This window comes from Aptenodytes forsteri, unplaced genomic scaffold (genome assembly GCF_000699145.1).
Source record: "Aptenodytes forsteri isolate BGI_AS27 unplaced genomic scaffold, ASM69914v1 Scaffold192, whole genome shotgun sequence".
NCBI lineage: Eukaryota > Metazoa > Chordata > Aves > Sphenisciformes > Spheniscidae > Aptenodytes > Aptenodytes forsteri.
Genome location: NW_008794891.1, coordinates 640937 through 655562, shown reverse-complemented (window position 1 = coordinate 655562; position 14626 = coordinate 640937). Strand labels below are relative to the sequence as shown.

Genomic DNA, 14626 nt, shown 5'->3' with positions numbered 1-14626 from the left:
CTGCGCACCGGGGACCCCCTGGACCGCGGGGGTCCCCCAGCCACCCGGACCGCAGCTCTGGCTCACCCTGCTCCCATGCCCTGCCCCGCTCCGGGGGTGCCCCGATGCGGCAGGGTTTTCCTCTCCCCCCCCCCCGCCCGGCCCGCACGCCCAGTTTTGGCCCTATTGCCCAGCCCTCCCCCCTTTCCGTTTTAACACTGGACGGTAATTTTGGCCCAAACGGGCTGGAAAATACTGGAGTTTGCGTTGACTGGTTTAACTTAATCCTTGTGGATTAGCGTAATAAAAGTATGGGAGAAAAACCGAGCCACCGGAGAAGCCTCTTGCTCGGGGAGGAGGGGGAAAGGGGCTCTTGGCAGGGATGGAGGCTCCGGGCGTCACCCCCATCCTTGCATCCCTCCCCACGAGGTGGGAAGGGACCTGTGTCCTCCATGCAAGGGAACGCGTTGCTCTCGGAGCTGCTCCGGGCTGCCTGCACCCCAGGGTGATTTCAGGGCCCTGGAAGGAAGCTCCCCTGCCTGACGGACACGGCCGACCCTGGGGAAGGGAAGCTGAGACCTGTCCTCAGGGCTGCATCCACCACCCGAAGCACCCGACTCTCCCAGGGCCCATGGTGAGGTGCCCCATGGACCCTTGAGCTCCCCCAGCCCCGCTGCACAGGGCTTGACAGAGCCACAGCAACGGCAAGGTCTGGGACCAGACCTCCCCAGCCCCGACAAACACAGCTCCTGCACAGCCCTCCATGCAGGGGGCAAGTCCCAGGGGCTGCTGCATCCCCCCCCAGGGAGGGCTGAAGGCTGGTTACCAGCTGCACAGGCAGCCCGGTGCCTCCCGGCAGGCAGCAGAGGCATGGCGAGACGATGTCTCAGCCCGACTTTGTCCTGGTAGCTTTGAGAAACGAACACAAACGTGACATGAAAAGAGCAGCATCACCCAGCTCCTGGCCCAAGCCCTGCCAGGGCACAGGAAAAAGGCTGGAGCCCGAGGAGACAGCGCATGGCGGGGAGCCGGGGAGGCGGAGGCCAGGCCAGCTCTGAAATTACTGACAGGTGCACAGAGATTTAAAGCCTTTTAGTTTAAACTGAGCTCTCCCCACGGGGGACCCTTCTGGCCTTTGGCTGCTTGATTTGCAATTACAGGCGGGTCCATCTGCCAGGATAACCCCGGTGGCAGCGCTCGGGCCCAGACAAAAGAGCCAGAGGCTCCTCGCAGACCCTGATTGATGGCAGAGGTGACAGAGCCGGTCTTTGTTCTGCACTGCCGCCCTCCCCTGCCTTTCCCCACCCTCCGGCAACCGCCAGCAGCCCCTTTGTGGGTCTCGCAGCCGGCAAGCACAGAGAGGACCCCAGAGGATTGCCTGAACGCTTTATTTCCGACTCGAGCAGTTCCCTTCCTCGGTGCTGAGAGGCTGCTGCCCCAACAAGAGGGGAGGAGAAGCAGGCATGGAGTCCAAACCCAGGAGACGGGGATTTATTGTTGGAGGTTTACGGAAAGGCAAGGCCTCAGGGCCAGATGTGTGCTGGATGCTGCCTGCCAGACCGGGAGCTCCGGAGGTCGCAGCGTGGAGGTGAACACAGAAGAAATTCTCTCTTCCAGCAAGGAGCCACCAGGCCCACGCTGGCATGGGATGGACGTGCCCAACACGCAGCAGCTGATAAGGCACTTGAAATGACTACAAGCCACGAGGCAATCCGCTGCCAGCCTCCTTCCTCCCCTGCCTCCCCCGGGTGCTTTGCAGATTAACCTAGAGAATGGGGTGTTGCTGGAGAGCCGGTCACCCTGGCTCAAGCTGTCGGTGTGTCACGGGTGGGCAACGTCAGGCCACGTTCACTGGTGGAATTTCTTGCTTGGGCTGTTGGCGTAGTCCAGCAGCAGCTGGCACGGCGTGAACTGGCTGCCATAGACGGCCTCGTACTTCCGCAGCTTGTCCACCAGCTGCTTGGCTCCGTACGAGTCTGCGTACCTGAAGGGACCTGCCGGGGACAGGGGGACACATCTGTGACAGGGAAGCGAGAAGCACCAAGGTGCCTGGAAGGGTGAGAGCACTGGATTCGGCCAATCCGTCCTTCTCCGAAAGAGATGCCCAGCTTCTTGGCAGGGCAACGCAGGACCCTGCTCCCTGCCTGCCCACCTGCGCTGAGCGAAAGGGCAGACTGGATTGCCGGGGACAAGCTGGGGCACAGATAATTGGGACTGCTCCCTTAGTCTGAGCTTGCCTCAAGGAGGGAAAGTGCTAGGTACTCAGCAGAAGCACCACCTCATGCCCAAGAGCCCTTAGTATCCTTCAGTTGTGACCCAAACCTCAGCTCATGCTTCGTCCACTGCCCTGGCCATGGCCACAGCCACCCAGCCAGGTTGCAGATGGGGCCAGGAGAACTTCGCCCATGCTCTTGGCCAGTACCTTGGCCTGAGAAGTGCTGTGCACCATGGCTGAGGTTTATCAGCTCAGCTTTATCCGTGCCACGTGCAGGCACGGGGAGAACGGTGCATCCTCGGGCACCATTTCTCAACTCTGTGTGCAGCACAAGACCAGGTTTCCAGAAGTGCTGCAAGACGCCTGCCCGCCCGCCCAGGCAAGTAGCAGCAGCAAGAGATGAGATACCAGAGCCTCGTTTTTCACCGAGCACCGTATGGCTGCACAAAAGCCAGGGATTTCTTAAAAATGTAGGGCCTTTGCAAGTCTCCCGTTCAACCTACACCCCCACGACTATCAGGCATGGTAAAAGCTCTTCCGCTGAAGTTCTCACGGGAAGTACTGATGAGGCTGGGGCCAGTATGGCTCTGCCCTCTTATTCAAGCCCGAAGACACAGCAAACGGCCTGGTTAGAGTCCCTTGACCCTCACCAGCCACAGCTCTGTGAAACAGCTGTGTACCAGCAGAGGAACTCCACAGGGTCCTGGCAGAAACGTCTCACAGCAGCTCTCAGGCTCGCTGCCACCTCTCGTGGGGCGGGAACGCTAGAGGAACCTCTCTGGCTCAGGCTTTACATGGGAGAAGGACACTCAGGCTTGTCAGACTGCGGCTCAAACCTGGCCTTAACAGCTGACTCGCTTCTGGTGGCTAGAGCCCACTAGGCAAGCCCACTACGAAGCTTTTGAGCCAAGCCATGCAGCCTAGCCCAAACCCCAGCTGAACCCGCTTACCTCCCAGGCACGGCGGGAAGCCCAAGCCGAACACAGCACCAATATCTCCCTCCACGGGATTGCTGAGGATCCCTTCCTGCAGGCACATGGCTGCCTCGTTCACAAACCTCGTCACGAAGCGCATCTGGATGTCCTCATCAGTACAGCTGCAAGGAAAGAGTCTGTAAGGGCTGTGCAGGTAACACAGCAGCTGGATGGAGGAGCACGTGAAGCCAGCACAGACTGGGGACAAAGCCAGGCCTGGGGTAGGGGAGAGAACGGTTTCTCACTGAGACTGTCCCTGTCCACATGAGGATAAGGACAAAGTTCTGTGACGTGTCCTGAAGCAGACACGTAAGAATGCCAAAGGCTCGATCAGGCCAGATGGGAACTGCTCCAGGAGATGTTTCGGTGCCAGGCTGTACAACAGGTCTGACGCCAGGAAGGTCACGGCAGGGGCTGCACCAACCCGCCTGCCCGGACAAGCCCCACCACAGAAAAGCTTTCTGCAAAGGTGCCCAAGCAAATGCTGATAAATTCGAGGATGCCCCATTCCTGCTAGCACAGGCTCTCCAGAGCCAACAGCCTGCCCCCCTGCACGCCAGCTGGGAACAGCCAAATGCCATCTGGAGTGACTCCATGTTCAGCACCGTCCTCCAGCGCTGCCTGGTGCAGCCCTTGTGCCGCTGCTCAGAGGCAGAAGGAGCTGGGGTGAGAGCCAGCCCACACCACCGCTCAAGCATGCACAGCTACTTACACTTCAGGTTTGGCTGGCACTTTAAACCGTGCCAAGATCTCATCCATGCCAGAATTCACGCTCCTGTTCTTCACCCCCTCCTGGTAAATATAAAAGCCTTTCCCTGCCTTGCGACCTGCCGGGGATAAAAAAAAAGAGACAGTCACATCCTGCCACGTGTCCCGTTTGCTCCCGACACCTTCACCTCTGATCTTCTTGTGACTCCTGCTTCTGTTAGCATGAGCAGATCCTCCCAGCACAGGCAGCGTCTCCGCTTCAGAGCGAGCCTCTTTGCTGCCTCACCAAGGACAGAGGGAAGGGGGCCCATGTCCAGCTGACTCCTTGGCAAGATGTTGCCACTCTGCCAGGCCCTAATGCCTTCACTAGGTCCAGAGGACAGTCAAATAATGCCACCGTTTCCGTGGCCAGAGCAGCAAAAAGACACGGTCCTCGTCCACACTTGGGAGCAAGGCACAGAGATGACAAGATCTCCTGAGCAACCCTCTCTGCCAGGGGTCTGGTCACAGCAAGGGTCATTGGAAGGTGAGAGCTACCATGGTCCAAGTGCAGGTCCCACTGACGGACGCTGCTCTGTCCTGGCATGCTCAGAGGCACAGCTGCCTCTGGCACCCAGTGCCACCAGGGCACAGCTTCTGCCACGCAGACAGAGCCATAATCTTTCCTTGCACGGAGCTTCTAAACCTCAGTTCAGGGCTTGTTTCACTTGAGCACGTTTATTTCCAGCCATTTGCTCCCCATGTCCCAGAGCGCTTGTGCAGGTTTCACAAAGGGGCCAGACAGAGGTTCATGAGATCTTGTCTGCTGCCTTTGCTCTGGGCAGCATCTTTGCCTGCTGCTGCCATTTCTGTAAAGGAAGGTCTGGCCACAGCCAAAGGTCTACCCAGGGTACAGCTGGGAGGGATTCCCAACCCATTCCCAGGGCTGTTCTCTGACTGCTCTCACCTGAGGCAGAAGAGGCTGATGGATGCTAGTACTCTTCCTTGAACAAAGGGAAACATGTTCAATTAAAACAGCCTAGCGTCTCACCTAAGAAGCCTTTTTCCACCATGAGCTTGAACAACTCGATGCTGCCTCCTCCAAAGCGCTCGCCAAAGGCCTTGCCAAGGTCCTCAGCCACGTGCGTGGCCACATCCACACCCACCTCGTCGATCAGCGTGGCAGCACCCACAGGAAAGCCAAAGGCCGTAGAGATGGCGTCTATTTTCTTTGGGTCAATGCCCTCCTGCAGGAACAGAAGGGGAAGCAATGGTATCTCTGGGTGAGGGTCCTGGAAAACCCACGCGGGGGCAGAAAGCCCTTGCTTATCTGGAGCCACGGACTGCGACCAGCCCCATTAGCCGTTTGATTACAGACAGGAGAGTGTAATCATGCTTGCACCAGTCCTGACTCTCCCCTGGTGCCACGTGGGGAGCCTCATCACTGCCCTGCACCAGGTCTCATCAGACCACAGCTCAGCCAAGAGCAGGCTGGGGACAACCATGGGCACCGGGGCTGGTTACCCACCTTCCTTCTTGGCCAGGGCTGGGGTCAGCCTGATCGGGGGCAAGGAAGCAGCAGAGTTTACATGACTATTTGGCAGACGCTCGGTAGCTGATGGGATACACACCTGGAGAACTCGGACCACTTCTGCCAGCATCGGCCCCAGGCACCTGGTGGTGTAGAAGCCAGGCCCGTCCTAGGGAAGAGGAGTGCAGCAGGAAGGCAGGTGAGTACAAACTGCAGGAACACGGCCTCTCTCAGCAGCACAAGAACTGCGTTTCACAGCCCAGGCTGCAGTTCAGGCACTGACATGCAGGGCAGACACACTGAACTCCATTTCTAACAGCATGTTATCGACTGCTAGAATATTTTTTTCCTGTAGGGCTCAGCAGTATTCGAAGACTTCCATGAACTTACTCCCTGGAAGTTCCCACCAGAGTGTTTTTATTTGAAACAGTGCCTGGAGGTCCCAAGCAGGCTGCAGAGTTCCCCTTGCTTCAGCCAAGCCCAACAGGCTGATAGGGGGAAAGGGTGCTCAGCACAAGTGAAACAGGCGTAAACCAGATGTTTCACCTCTGATATTACTCACAAAGTCAGGAAGCAACAGATTAGCTGCAAACTGCCATTCAGAGATGCATCTGATGTGGGGATGAGGGTTAGAGAAGCAGCACTGTATCTCCACTGGCCTTTAGAGATGCCTAGAGCATTTTTAGACAAGCCAGCTTTCCCAGCACCACAGGAGAGACCTGCTCAGCGCTGCTGGCAACCTCACACATCAGTGAAGAGACCAATCCAAAAATACACTCAAACTGCCCTGAGCCCACTGGCTGAACCTCCCACACAGCTGAAACAGCATCACTGATGCTTTCTACTACAGAACATGAGACCAGCTCCCTTTGGAGGGCCGTGTGTTCAACAGCAGCTGTCAGCCTAACAAACCACTCAAAGCCCATGGCTTTTTTGAGGCTCTGCTGCCTCTTCCTACAGATCACAGCGGTTTGTTCTCAATTCCTGCCTCGCTGTGCTGTGCTCAGTCTTCCGCCTCCGCTTGGTACAGCTCTTCCCCTACACTTGCATGTCTATTTCTGCCCCCTCTCACAAAAGATTTAAATCCAGAAAGAGGAGGGTTACTGCTCACAGGCCCCTCTGCCCTTGCAGCTTGCCAGGGAGAAGAGGTGGTGAGAGTCCTGTCCAGACTCTGCTCCATCTCGGATGCCACTACAGATTTCAGCCTCCTTTCAGACCCCACCTGGAGCACTGCGTCCAGCTCGGGGGTCCTCAGCATAACGGACCTGTTGGAGCGGGTCCAGAGGAGGGACACGAAAGTGATCAGGGGGATGGAACAGCTCTGCTATGGAGAAAGGCTGAGAGGGTTGGGGTTGTTCAGCCTGGAGAAGAGAAGGCTCCAGGGAGACCTTATTGCAGCCTGTCAGTACTTAAAGGGGGCTTATAAAAAAGATGGTGGCAGACTTTTTAGCAGGGCCTGTTGCGACAGGACAAGGGGGAATGGCTTTAAACTGAAAGAGGGGAGATTCAGACTAGATAGAAGGAAGAAATTGTTTACACTGAGGGTGGTGAAGCACTGGCACAGGTTGCCCAGAGAGGTGGTGGATGCCCCATCCCTGGAAACATTCCAGGTCAGGTTGGACGGGGCTCTGAGCAACCTGCTCTAGTTGCAGATGTCCCTGCCCACGGCAGGGGGGTTGGACTAGATGACCTTTAAAGGTCCCTTCCAATCCAAACTATTCTATGATTCTATGAAGTTGTGTAGAACAGGACTGCCAGCATCTTGTGCTGGCCGATTAGACTGTTCCTGCAACTTCTGGCCTTCCATGGCTGCTCCAGAGGACACCTGAGGGATCACTTGGACACCTGCCGCCTTCTAACCTCCATTTTTACTTCTCAGCATGAGTAGCTAATGCCAGTGTATTCACAGCCATGTTTTGGCCTCCCCTTAGTGCACAAGCCTGCCCTTATTTATTACCCCAGCTCATATTTTGCGCAGTGTTCCCTCACCTTTACCACGATGACCACCTTGCCCTGTTTGAGGCCAACAGCAACGGCGGAAGCAGCTGTGTCCTGGGACGTTTTGTCTGTGGTGATGATTTCCAGCAGCTGCATTTTGTCAACAGGGGAGAAGTAGTGCATCCCGATCACCTAGGCAGAAGGAAGAGCTCAGGATTAAGCAGGGTTAAGACAGACTTTGGCTCCCAGTGTAATCTGCTGGGCAAGTCAAGCGCTCAACTGCAGAGGGAAGCAGGCCAGCATGGGCTGCAGCACCCACCACCACAGTGCACTAGCCATTCAGCCACACACTCCGCTGCATCCCTCTCTGACGGGAGTGCTCTCCAACTCCCTTTCCCTCCTTGGCTTTCCCAAGGACACAGCACATGCCCCACAGCTCTTGCCTCAGTGAAGATTTAGGTATAATGCTTACAGGACCAAGCGTGCTGCTCAGCTCTCTCTGTACTTATTAATAGTCTGGCAGCAAAACCTGCCTGGGAGTCTTAGCCGAGCTAAGTCCCCAGGCAAATTACAGGCACTGCGTGATCTGCAGGTACTATCTGAGCTGGCAGAGGAGCCACACGCCTGGGTGGTGCTTCTTCTGGACTATGAGAGTGGAACAGCAGTCACAGAGACAGATGTTGAGCAGAGTCCCTGTGTTCTGCTTGTGAACGTTCTGCTTTGGGTTTTTTTTTTTTTTTTTTTTTTTTGTGATGAAGTGAATTTAAGGATGAGAAGGCACATTTCCAGAAACTAATTACAGAGGTAAGTGCAGCCTTCCTCTGGGAACAGCATTCAAGTGGAGATTATTCGGCTGTGTGCCTCACTTTCTTAACACGACCATGTAATCAGCATGTCACCTTCATGCCTCCTGGAAGCCACACTTGGCACTAAGATCTGTATAAGTCAGAGGCACCTTGCAGGAGAGCTGCAGACTGCAAAACTAATTAAAGAAAATACACTAATTAGTTAACTGATTTCCTATTAGTTTCCCCATAAAGAGCCATTACACAGGCAATTTATACAGCAAGAGGATGTTATTTGCAAGTATGAACAAATTGACTCAGTTTGCATTTCCGACGCAACCAAGGTCCGACAGCAAACCAGGAAGAGGCTCACGAAGGTCACAGGAACCTCCAACAGAGCGGACACACGTTGTTACTCAACGACCTTTGCAGACGTCCACAGAACTTCTGCAGGAAGACAAGCAGCGGAGGCAATGTACTGACCAGGGCAGTACTCGAGACCCTTGTAGGAGTTTAGGGAACCAGCCAAGGGCACCTGTGCTTTTGCATTTGTGTAACACTTTCCAGATGAGTTCCAGAGCTTCCCCCTCCTTCTGCCCAAGCTGCTACTGCCTCCCCATCCCACCTGTTTTAGAGAGGGAGATGGGACTATCTCACAGGAGAACTGCTTGCCCTTTCCTTCATTTTCTGCAGCCCCAGGTAGGCAAAGCAGATTCCTCAAATGAGGGAGAAGTGTTTCTCCCTTTTTATATCAAGGCCGCCCTAGACTGATGCTTAGCCCTCGGGAGGCGACTCCCCCTGGTCACGCAGATCCCTCACACTACTTCAGACGCTGCGGTGTCATGTCTGGTCTCCTGCAGGGCCCGTGTCAGATCTGCCAGCCTCACACTAGCAGGTATCACAGGTGCCCTTGGCAGTCACACACGGCAATGAAAACCAGCACACAGCTGACTCCTTCCAATCCAGCGCATTCACACCCTTCAGATGGTAACTCCACCAAGCACGTTCCTCAGGGCAGGCTGCTCCACGTGAAGCAGTGTTCCCACTCAGCTGTGCTTGCCTGGGCTAAGGGATGAGGATAACACTACTTTATACGCTGTTTAGACTTCAAGCGAAGGGATGAAGAAGTCCTCTGCTCCAAAACTCTGCCACAAGCTGCTATGCTGCTCTTGGTATCCTGTTCACATGGATCATTTGGAGCCAGAGAGAAAACCCCACCACCTCCTCAGGTGCTGATCCCATGGCTGACCAAGGCTTCAGCACCTCTGAGTTCAGCTTCCAGCCACCGACTTTTCTTCCCTTTTTGCTGCTTAGGGTAGTGCCTTCTCCCCGAGAAGGCATTTTCCCATCATGGCAAGTCACTCCTATGTCTAATCAGTTTATCAAAATGACTGAAGTCTTCCCGGCTGGAATTCTCTCAGCTTGAGTCCTTCCATAGCTTCTCTGCCCCGCTGCGTGCATTAACATTTCCTGAAGTGCTCTCACCTCCCTACCGCACCTTGCCTCGCCAACATCACACTGGGGGTGAGTCCACCTTCATCCCCTTCCTACCTGACCAAGGACCACAAGCTCTTTGTTCAAAGCTTGCACTGGGGGCAGAGGATGAGCTGTTTCACGTTCTGAGGAAGCAGAAGATCCCAGCGCTCACCTACAGCAAAGCCAGTTTGCCACTAACAGGCAGCTCAGCGCAGAGCAGACTCATAGCAGGCACGTGGCACCAGGTACTCACCTTCTCTGGCCTCTTGCTAACAGCAGCAATTTGGCTGATTGGGAGGGCAGATGTGTTACTGGCGAAGATACAGTGAGCAGGGATCACCTGTGGCAGGGGGTGGAAGAGACAGCGTAAATGCACAGGCTCCGGAGTCAGATCCAGAGCATGATGCGCAGAGCCCTGAGAGAACAGTACCACCACCTGGTAACCCTGACAAACAAGGCAAACTTGACTTTCTCTGTCAGGGCAGACAGCATTAGAAACTAATTCTAAAGCAGCAGCCCAAGTCAGCCAGATCTGTCTTCCCCTGAACTCTCCCCAGGTCTGCAATATTACTCTCAGAGCCCCCACGTTTCTGCCAGACCATTGCAACTACATTAGACACTGCAGGGCGGGACTTCAGAAAGGTGCACAGACCAGCTCCTTTACCACACAGTTATCTCCCCAAATGTGCTCTTGAACAGAAAAGAGCAGTGGCAGCAAGCTAGAGATGGTAAGTAAAGAACCAAAAGAAAGTGGAGACACCAAAAGACATTACTGTCATGCCAATGTTTTTTTGGAGCAGCTCCCAGGAGTCGGGGAATGTCAGAACTGCCCCATTCAGCTAGAACTAGTGACCCCTTATTGAACAGTGAATATCCTTAGCGAATAGGAAGGCTGCCCTTGACACTCACCCATGTACTGACATAAATAACTTGCACCAAGCACCAAACTACAGCACAAAGGAGATGTGACAAAGCCAGCATCACAGGACAGGACACCCTGAGTCTCCGCCATACAGGGGCCACATCTAGCACAAGCTGCTCAGATCTGATACTCACGGCCTCCACTTCCTTCAGCACTTTGTGCTTGATGTTAATGTCCTCGAACACAGCCTCAATCACCATGTCTGCCTTCTCAAAGCCCTTGTAGTCCAGCTGGCCCATCAGGTTGCTGAGAATGGAGTCCCTCTCAAACGATGTCAGACTCTTCTTCTTCACCTTGCCGTTCAGCCTAGGGAAGGACAGCTCTGTCATGGCTCCTGGGCAGGCTAGCCCAGACTGCTAGAGGTGGCACCACAACGCCAAGGGCATCCCTCCCTCCTGGAGCTGGGACCCAAAACACCATCTCCAATCCAGCAGGACTGTCACTCTGCCTACTGGCCCCTCCTTCCATCTGGAAAAAGGAGAGCCATGCTCACACAACTCAGCCGGTGCATCAGTCTGAAGGTCAATCGCCAGCATTTCTGACCATGCACAGCTGAGCACTATTACTGCTGAGCCAGGAGGACAGGGGAACGAAATCCAGCTTTTCAGAAGTCTGACCCAATGCCTCCCATGACATGGGCCTCTAGGCAGCCAGGATTACTCCCTCCCCCCCTTAGCTCTATAAGCTAATGCTGAATCTGAAAGCTAAAGCATTCATCTGTTAGGTCATCTACCTACCTAAGCAGCTAAGGCTGAATACACTGGGCCTATTTCGTAGCAATATCCCAGCACACTGCATAGGGCAACCTTAAAAGAAAGCATTTCTGTGACATCTGATGGTAGAAGACTCCAAAGGAACAGAGGTGTCAGAAGTTCCTGACTGCCTGAAAGCAGAGGAGTATTTTGACTGAAGGCAGCCCCGCCCCATCCCATCCCAAGCAAATTCCTTTTAACTCACATACCCCTTGAAGACCTGCTGCTGTCCTCTGTCCAAGCCTTGCTGTGCTGTGTCCTTCAGAATGGTCTTCAGTCCCTTATCCACTGAAACCTGTGCGATCCCAGCTCCCATGAGCCCTGCTCCCAGCACTGCCAGAGTCCTGCGTAGAAAAGGACCAGGGGACATTCAAAGCTAGAAATAGCTGAATTTCCATTGCTGCTGTCAGACTTGCACAGATCCTGTCCACCCAGGCACTATTTTTAGCGAGGTCACGCAAGAAGATTTCACTCGTGGGCGAGACCTCCAAACTGCAGAGGACTAGCCTTCTGGAGGCTGGAAATCTCTCTGCTCTGTTACGCTTCTTTTTGGGACTCTAGGCCACTCGGTCCCAAGACCCTTTTAGCAGAGGCCCTCCCACTGCTCTTCAGGCATCCCACGCTGGCACTTACTTGACCTCTCGCTGAGGTGTTCCAAACTTGTTCTTCTTGCAGTGCACCTGCCCATGGTAAAGTCCAATCAGCGCCTTGGATTCCTTAGTCACTGCAAGTTGGCCAAAGCTCTGGAAGAAAGGGAAGAAGGAAGCAGAGTCTGGCATTTAACAGCTGTCTCACTTCCAGCACGCACCCATCAAAAACACGGCAAGGGGAGAGCACAGCCACCCGTGTAACTGCACAGACGAGTAAGCTGGAAGAACGGACAAGGCATAGGTATCCTCTGCAGAGAGGCAGCTTCTGTGCTAAGCACAGCCCGCTTTGCACCACTACCTCCCTTACGGGCTGCCAGAAAGCAGTAGGAAACTGCTTGTTCAATGTCCTTTCCCATAAACAGTATAATTTAAAGCATCTGAAAGAGTGTGTACCTCTAACACTCGTGTCTGGAGGGGCAGGGGTTCTGTCAGGGAACAAGAGGTATTTCCATGTCCATCTCCTTCCTATCCACTGAATCATTCACAGCTCATTTCCACCCTCCCAGCACAGCTTTGGGAGGAGCATTCCCTGCCAGTTCACTGGTGTGACGGTAAGCCAGAAACGACCCGGCTGTCTCGGCCAGCCAGCAGCTGCGGGGTCCTCTGAGATCAATGCAGGAGCCACTTCTTCTTCCCCAGGGGCAGGACTGTATTTCACTGACATGGGACTCTTTCTCCCCCATGTGCATCCTGCACTAGCTGGGGCCACTGCCCCAGTGGCTTCCAGGTGAAAGGGCCCTGCCCTCAGGCTTTGAGAAAAATCTTTAAACAGGCCAATTCTCACTGACAGCAGTAACCTGATACTATTTTCGGAGAATCACGGACAGGCAACAAAATCAAAGGCCTGCATAACCTCCCAGCACTCAGCATGAAATGGGAAAGTAGTCAGGAAGACAAAAGATAGCGTAAGGCGACAGAAAACTAACGTTGTCTAAGCCAAGTCAGCTAAGGAAAGCCGCCAATGCAACGTAGTTTAGAGCAGGCTGTATCTTCCTTCACCACTGTCCTGTGAGTTAGAGGCTTGCTAAAATATCAGAATCACAAAGCCTGGAAGAGAATCTGCAAGTCTCCTGTCCTAGGGGAAAGAGGGAGGCATTAAAAAAACCCCAAAACACACAACACTGACACTTTATTATTCTTTAGAGGGTTCTGGGAAGATCTCCATCCTGCTGCTATTCTCAGGAAAACACATTCATTCTTTTCTGTAAGGAACAGAGTATCCCAAGCCTTTTATTCCCAAGCACCAGACCAAACGTGGGTGGAATGCATAACCAGAACAGATGGGGCATACCCAGGAGGTCACTGTTAAGGTAGGAGGCAGACTGCTACATCTCAGACCAGGACCTTGTCACCAGAAGACAACAAAAGGAGCTACTAAGCATAGCAGGAAAGACTGCGGGATGTGACAGATAGCAGCGTTAAGAAGCTGGTGAAAGTTACAGATAGTACTGTGGGGGCGGATGGATTTCACCGGCGGTTAAGGGGCAGCGACGTGAGAGAGGACCCAAACGCAGAGATAACCAGATGGGAGTGTTGTGGGTCTTCTGGGGAGTCAGGTCTTGCAGAGCCAGCAGTGTCCAGGTAACCATACCAGTGACGCTGTGGGCAGCCAGGATTACCTCATCAGTATCAGAAATACCAAATTTGAGTACAGACATAGCAAAACTGGGACCAATGAGGAAAAACTAATTAGGTGCAGGTTGTTTATTAAGGCAGAGAAGGGAGGGATCAAGATGAGGATGAACAAGCACGGGAAAACAAAGACTGTGTATGTGTGTGGAATAAAAGGGTCACCCGTAAGCGAGCCGCCGGTGAGTACGCTTGCCCGCTCAAGCCTTGGACTTGCCCACCACAGTCTGTCCTACCTCCATATTAAACTCTATTCCTGTTTTCCCAAGCGTGTCACCAGCAAACCTCAAGCAGGACTGGATGACATTTAGGACATGAGGTCCATCTGCCAGCAGCTGGTCAGACTGGGCCCTGTGGCCAACTAAGTGACAGATAAAACATCTACAGCCAGCTACTAAAGGGGTGTGCGCAGGGGTGGGTGTGCGCCCACGTGCACTTATTGCCGCACGTGAACTTCAATTCTGACCAGCCAACCAGGAGGAACAGCATCAGTCATTCACATTGGCCGTGCCTGTGAGCGGTTTGGGTTTTGTGGGTGTCATCAGTAAAGGCACTGCGCTCCGTGCAGCCAGTCGTGCGTGTACTCTGTGTCTGTACATGCGCGTGTACCTACACCTCTGCAAGAGGATACCTCTTCTACGATTCTAATACTTGCTCAGCCTCACCACTGGCTGGACCTACGAAGGGGAAAAGCAGCAAGCAGAACAAGAGGTGAAGTCTTCTGGGCTTTAACGTGCAAAAGACTTGACTTCCCTTAACAGTCATTATTGGTGCTAAACAAAACCGATGTGCCAGGGAACTAAAGAACTGAAGGGAAAGGAAGAATGAAATAGAGGCTCATTTCACAGAATCACAGAACCACTGAATAGTTGAGGTTGGAAGAGACCTGTGGAGATTGTCTTGCCCCACCCCATCACTCAAAGCAGAGTCAACTAGAGCAGGCTGCTTAGGATTGTCCCCGGTTGGGTTTTGAATATCGCCATGGAGGGAGACTCCACAGCCTCTCATAGAATCATAGAATCATTGAGGTTGGAAAAGACCTCTAAGATCATCGAGTCCAACCGTCAACCCAACACCACCATGCCCAC

The 14626-nt window shown here is 54.0% G+C and overlaps 1 protein-coding gene across 1 annotated transcript in view; it reads right to left on the bottom strand.

Moving 5' to 3' along the window:
* Nucleotides 1–1351: 1351 nt before the first annotated feature.
* HADHA (hydroxyacyl-CoA dehydrogenase/3-ketoacyl-CoA thiolase/enoyl-CoA hydratase (trifunctional protein), alpha subunit) overlaps nucleotides 1352–14626 on the bottom strand; it is a 25637-nt gene continuing 12362 nt past the window's right edge. Inside the window, exons 11-20 of the mRNA XM_009275133.1 lie at nucleotides 11893–12002; nucleotides 11469–11603; nucleotides 10642–10813; nucleotides 9839–9925; nucleotides 7376–7516; nucleotides 5487–5555; nucleotides 4907–5102; nucleotides 3881–3995; nucleotides 3145–3290; nucleotides 1352–1973 (exon numbers count right to left, since the gene is read on the bottom strand). Of these exons, the coding sequence (XP_009273408.1) occupies nucleotides 1828–1973; nucleotides 3145–3290; nucleotides 3881–3995; nucleotides 4907–5102; nucleotides 5487–5555; nucleotides 7376–7516; nucleotides 9839–9925; nucleotides 10642–10813; nucleotides 11469–11603; nucleotides 11893–12002 (1317 nt within the window). The 3' untranslated portion in view covers nucleotides 1352–1827. The remainder of the gene's footprint in view (nucleotides 1974–3144; nucleotides 3291–3880; nucleotides 3996–4906; nucleotides 5103–5486; nucleotides 5556–7375; nucleotides 7517–9838; nucleotides 9926–10641; nucleotides 10814–11468; nucleotides 11604–11892; nucleotides 12003–14626) is intronic.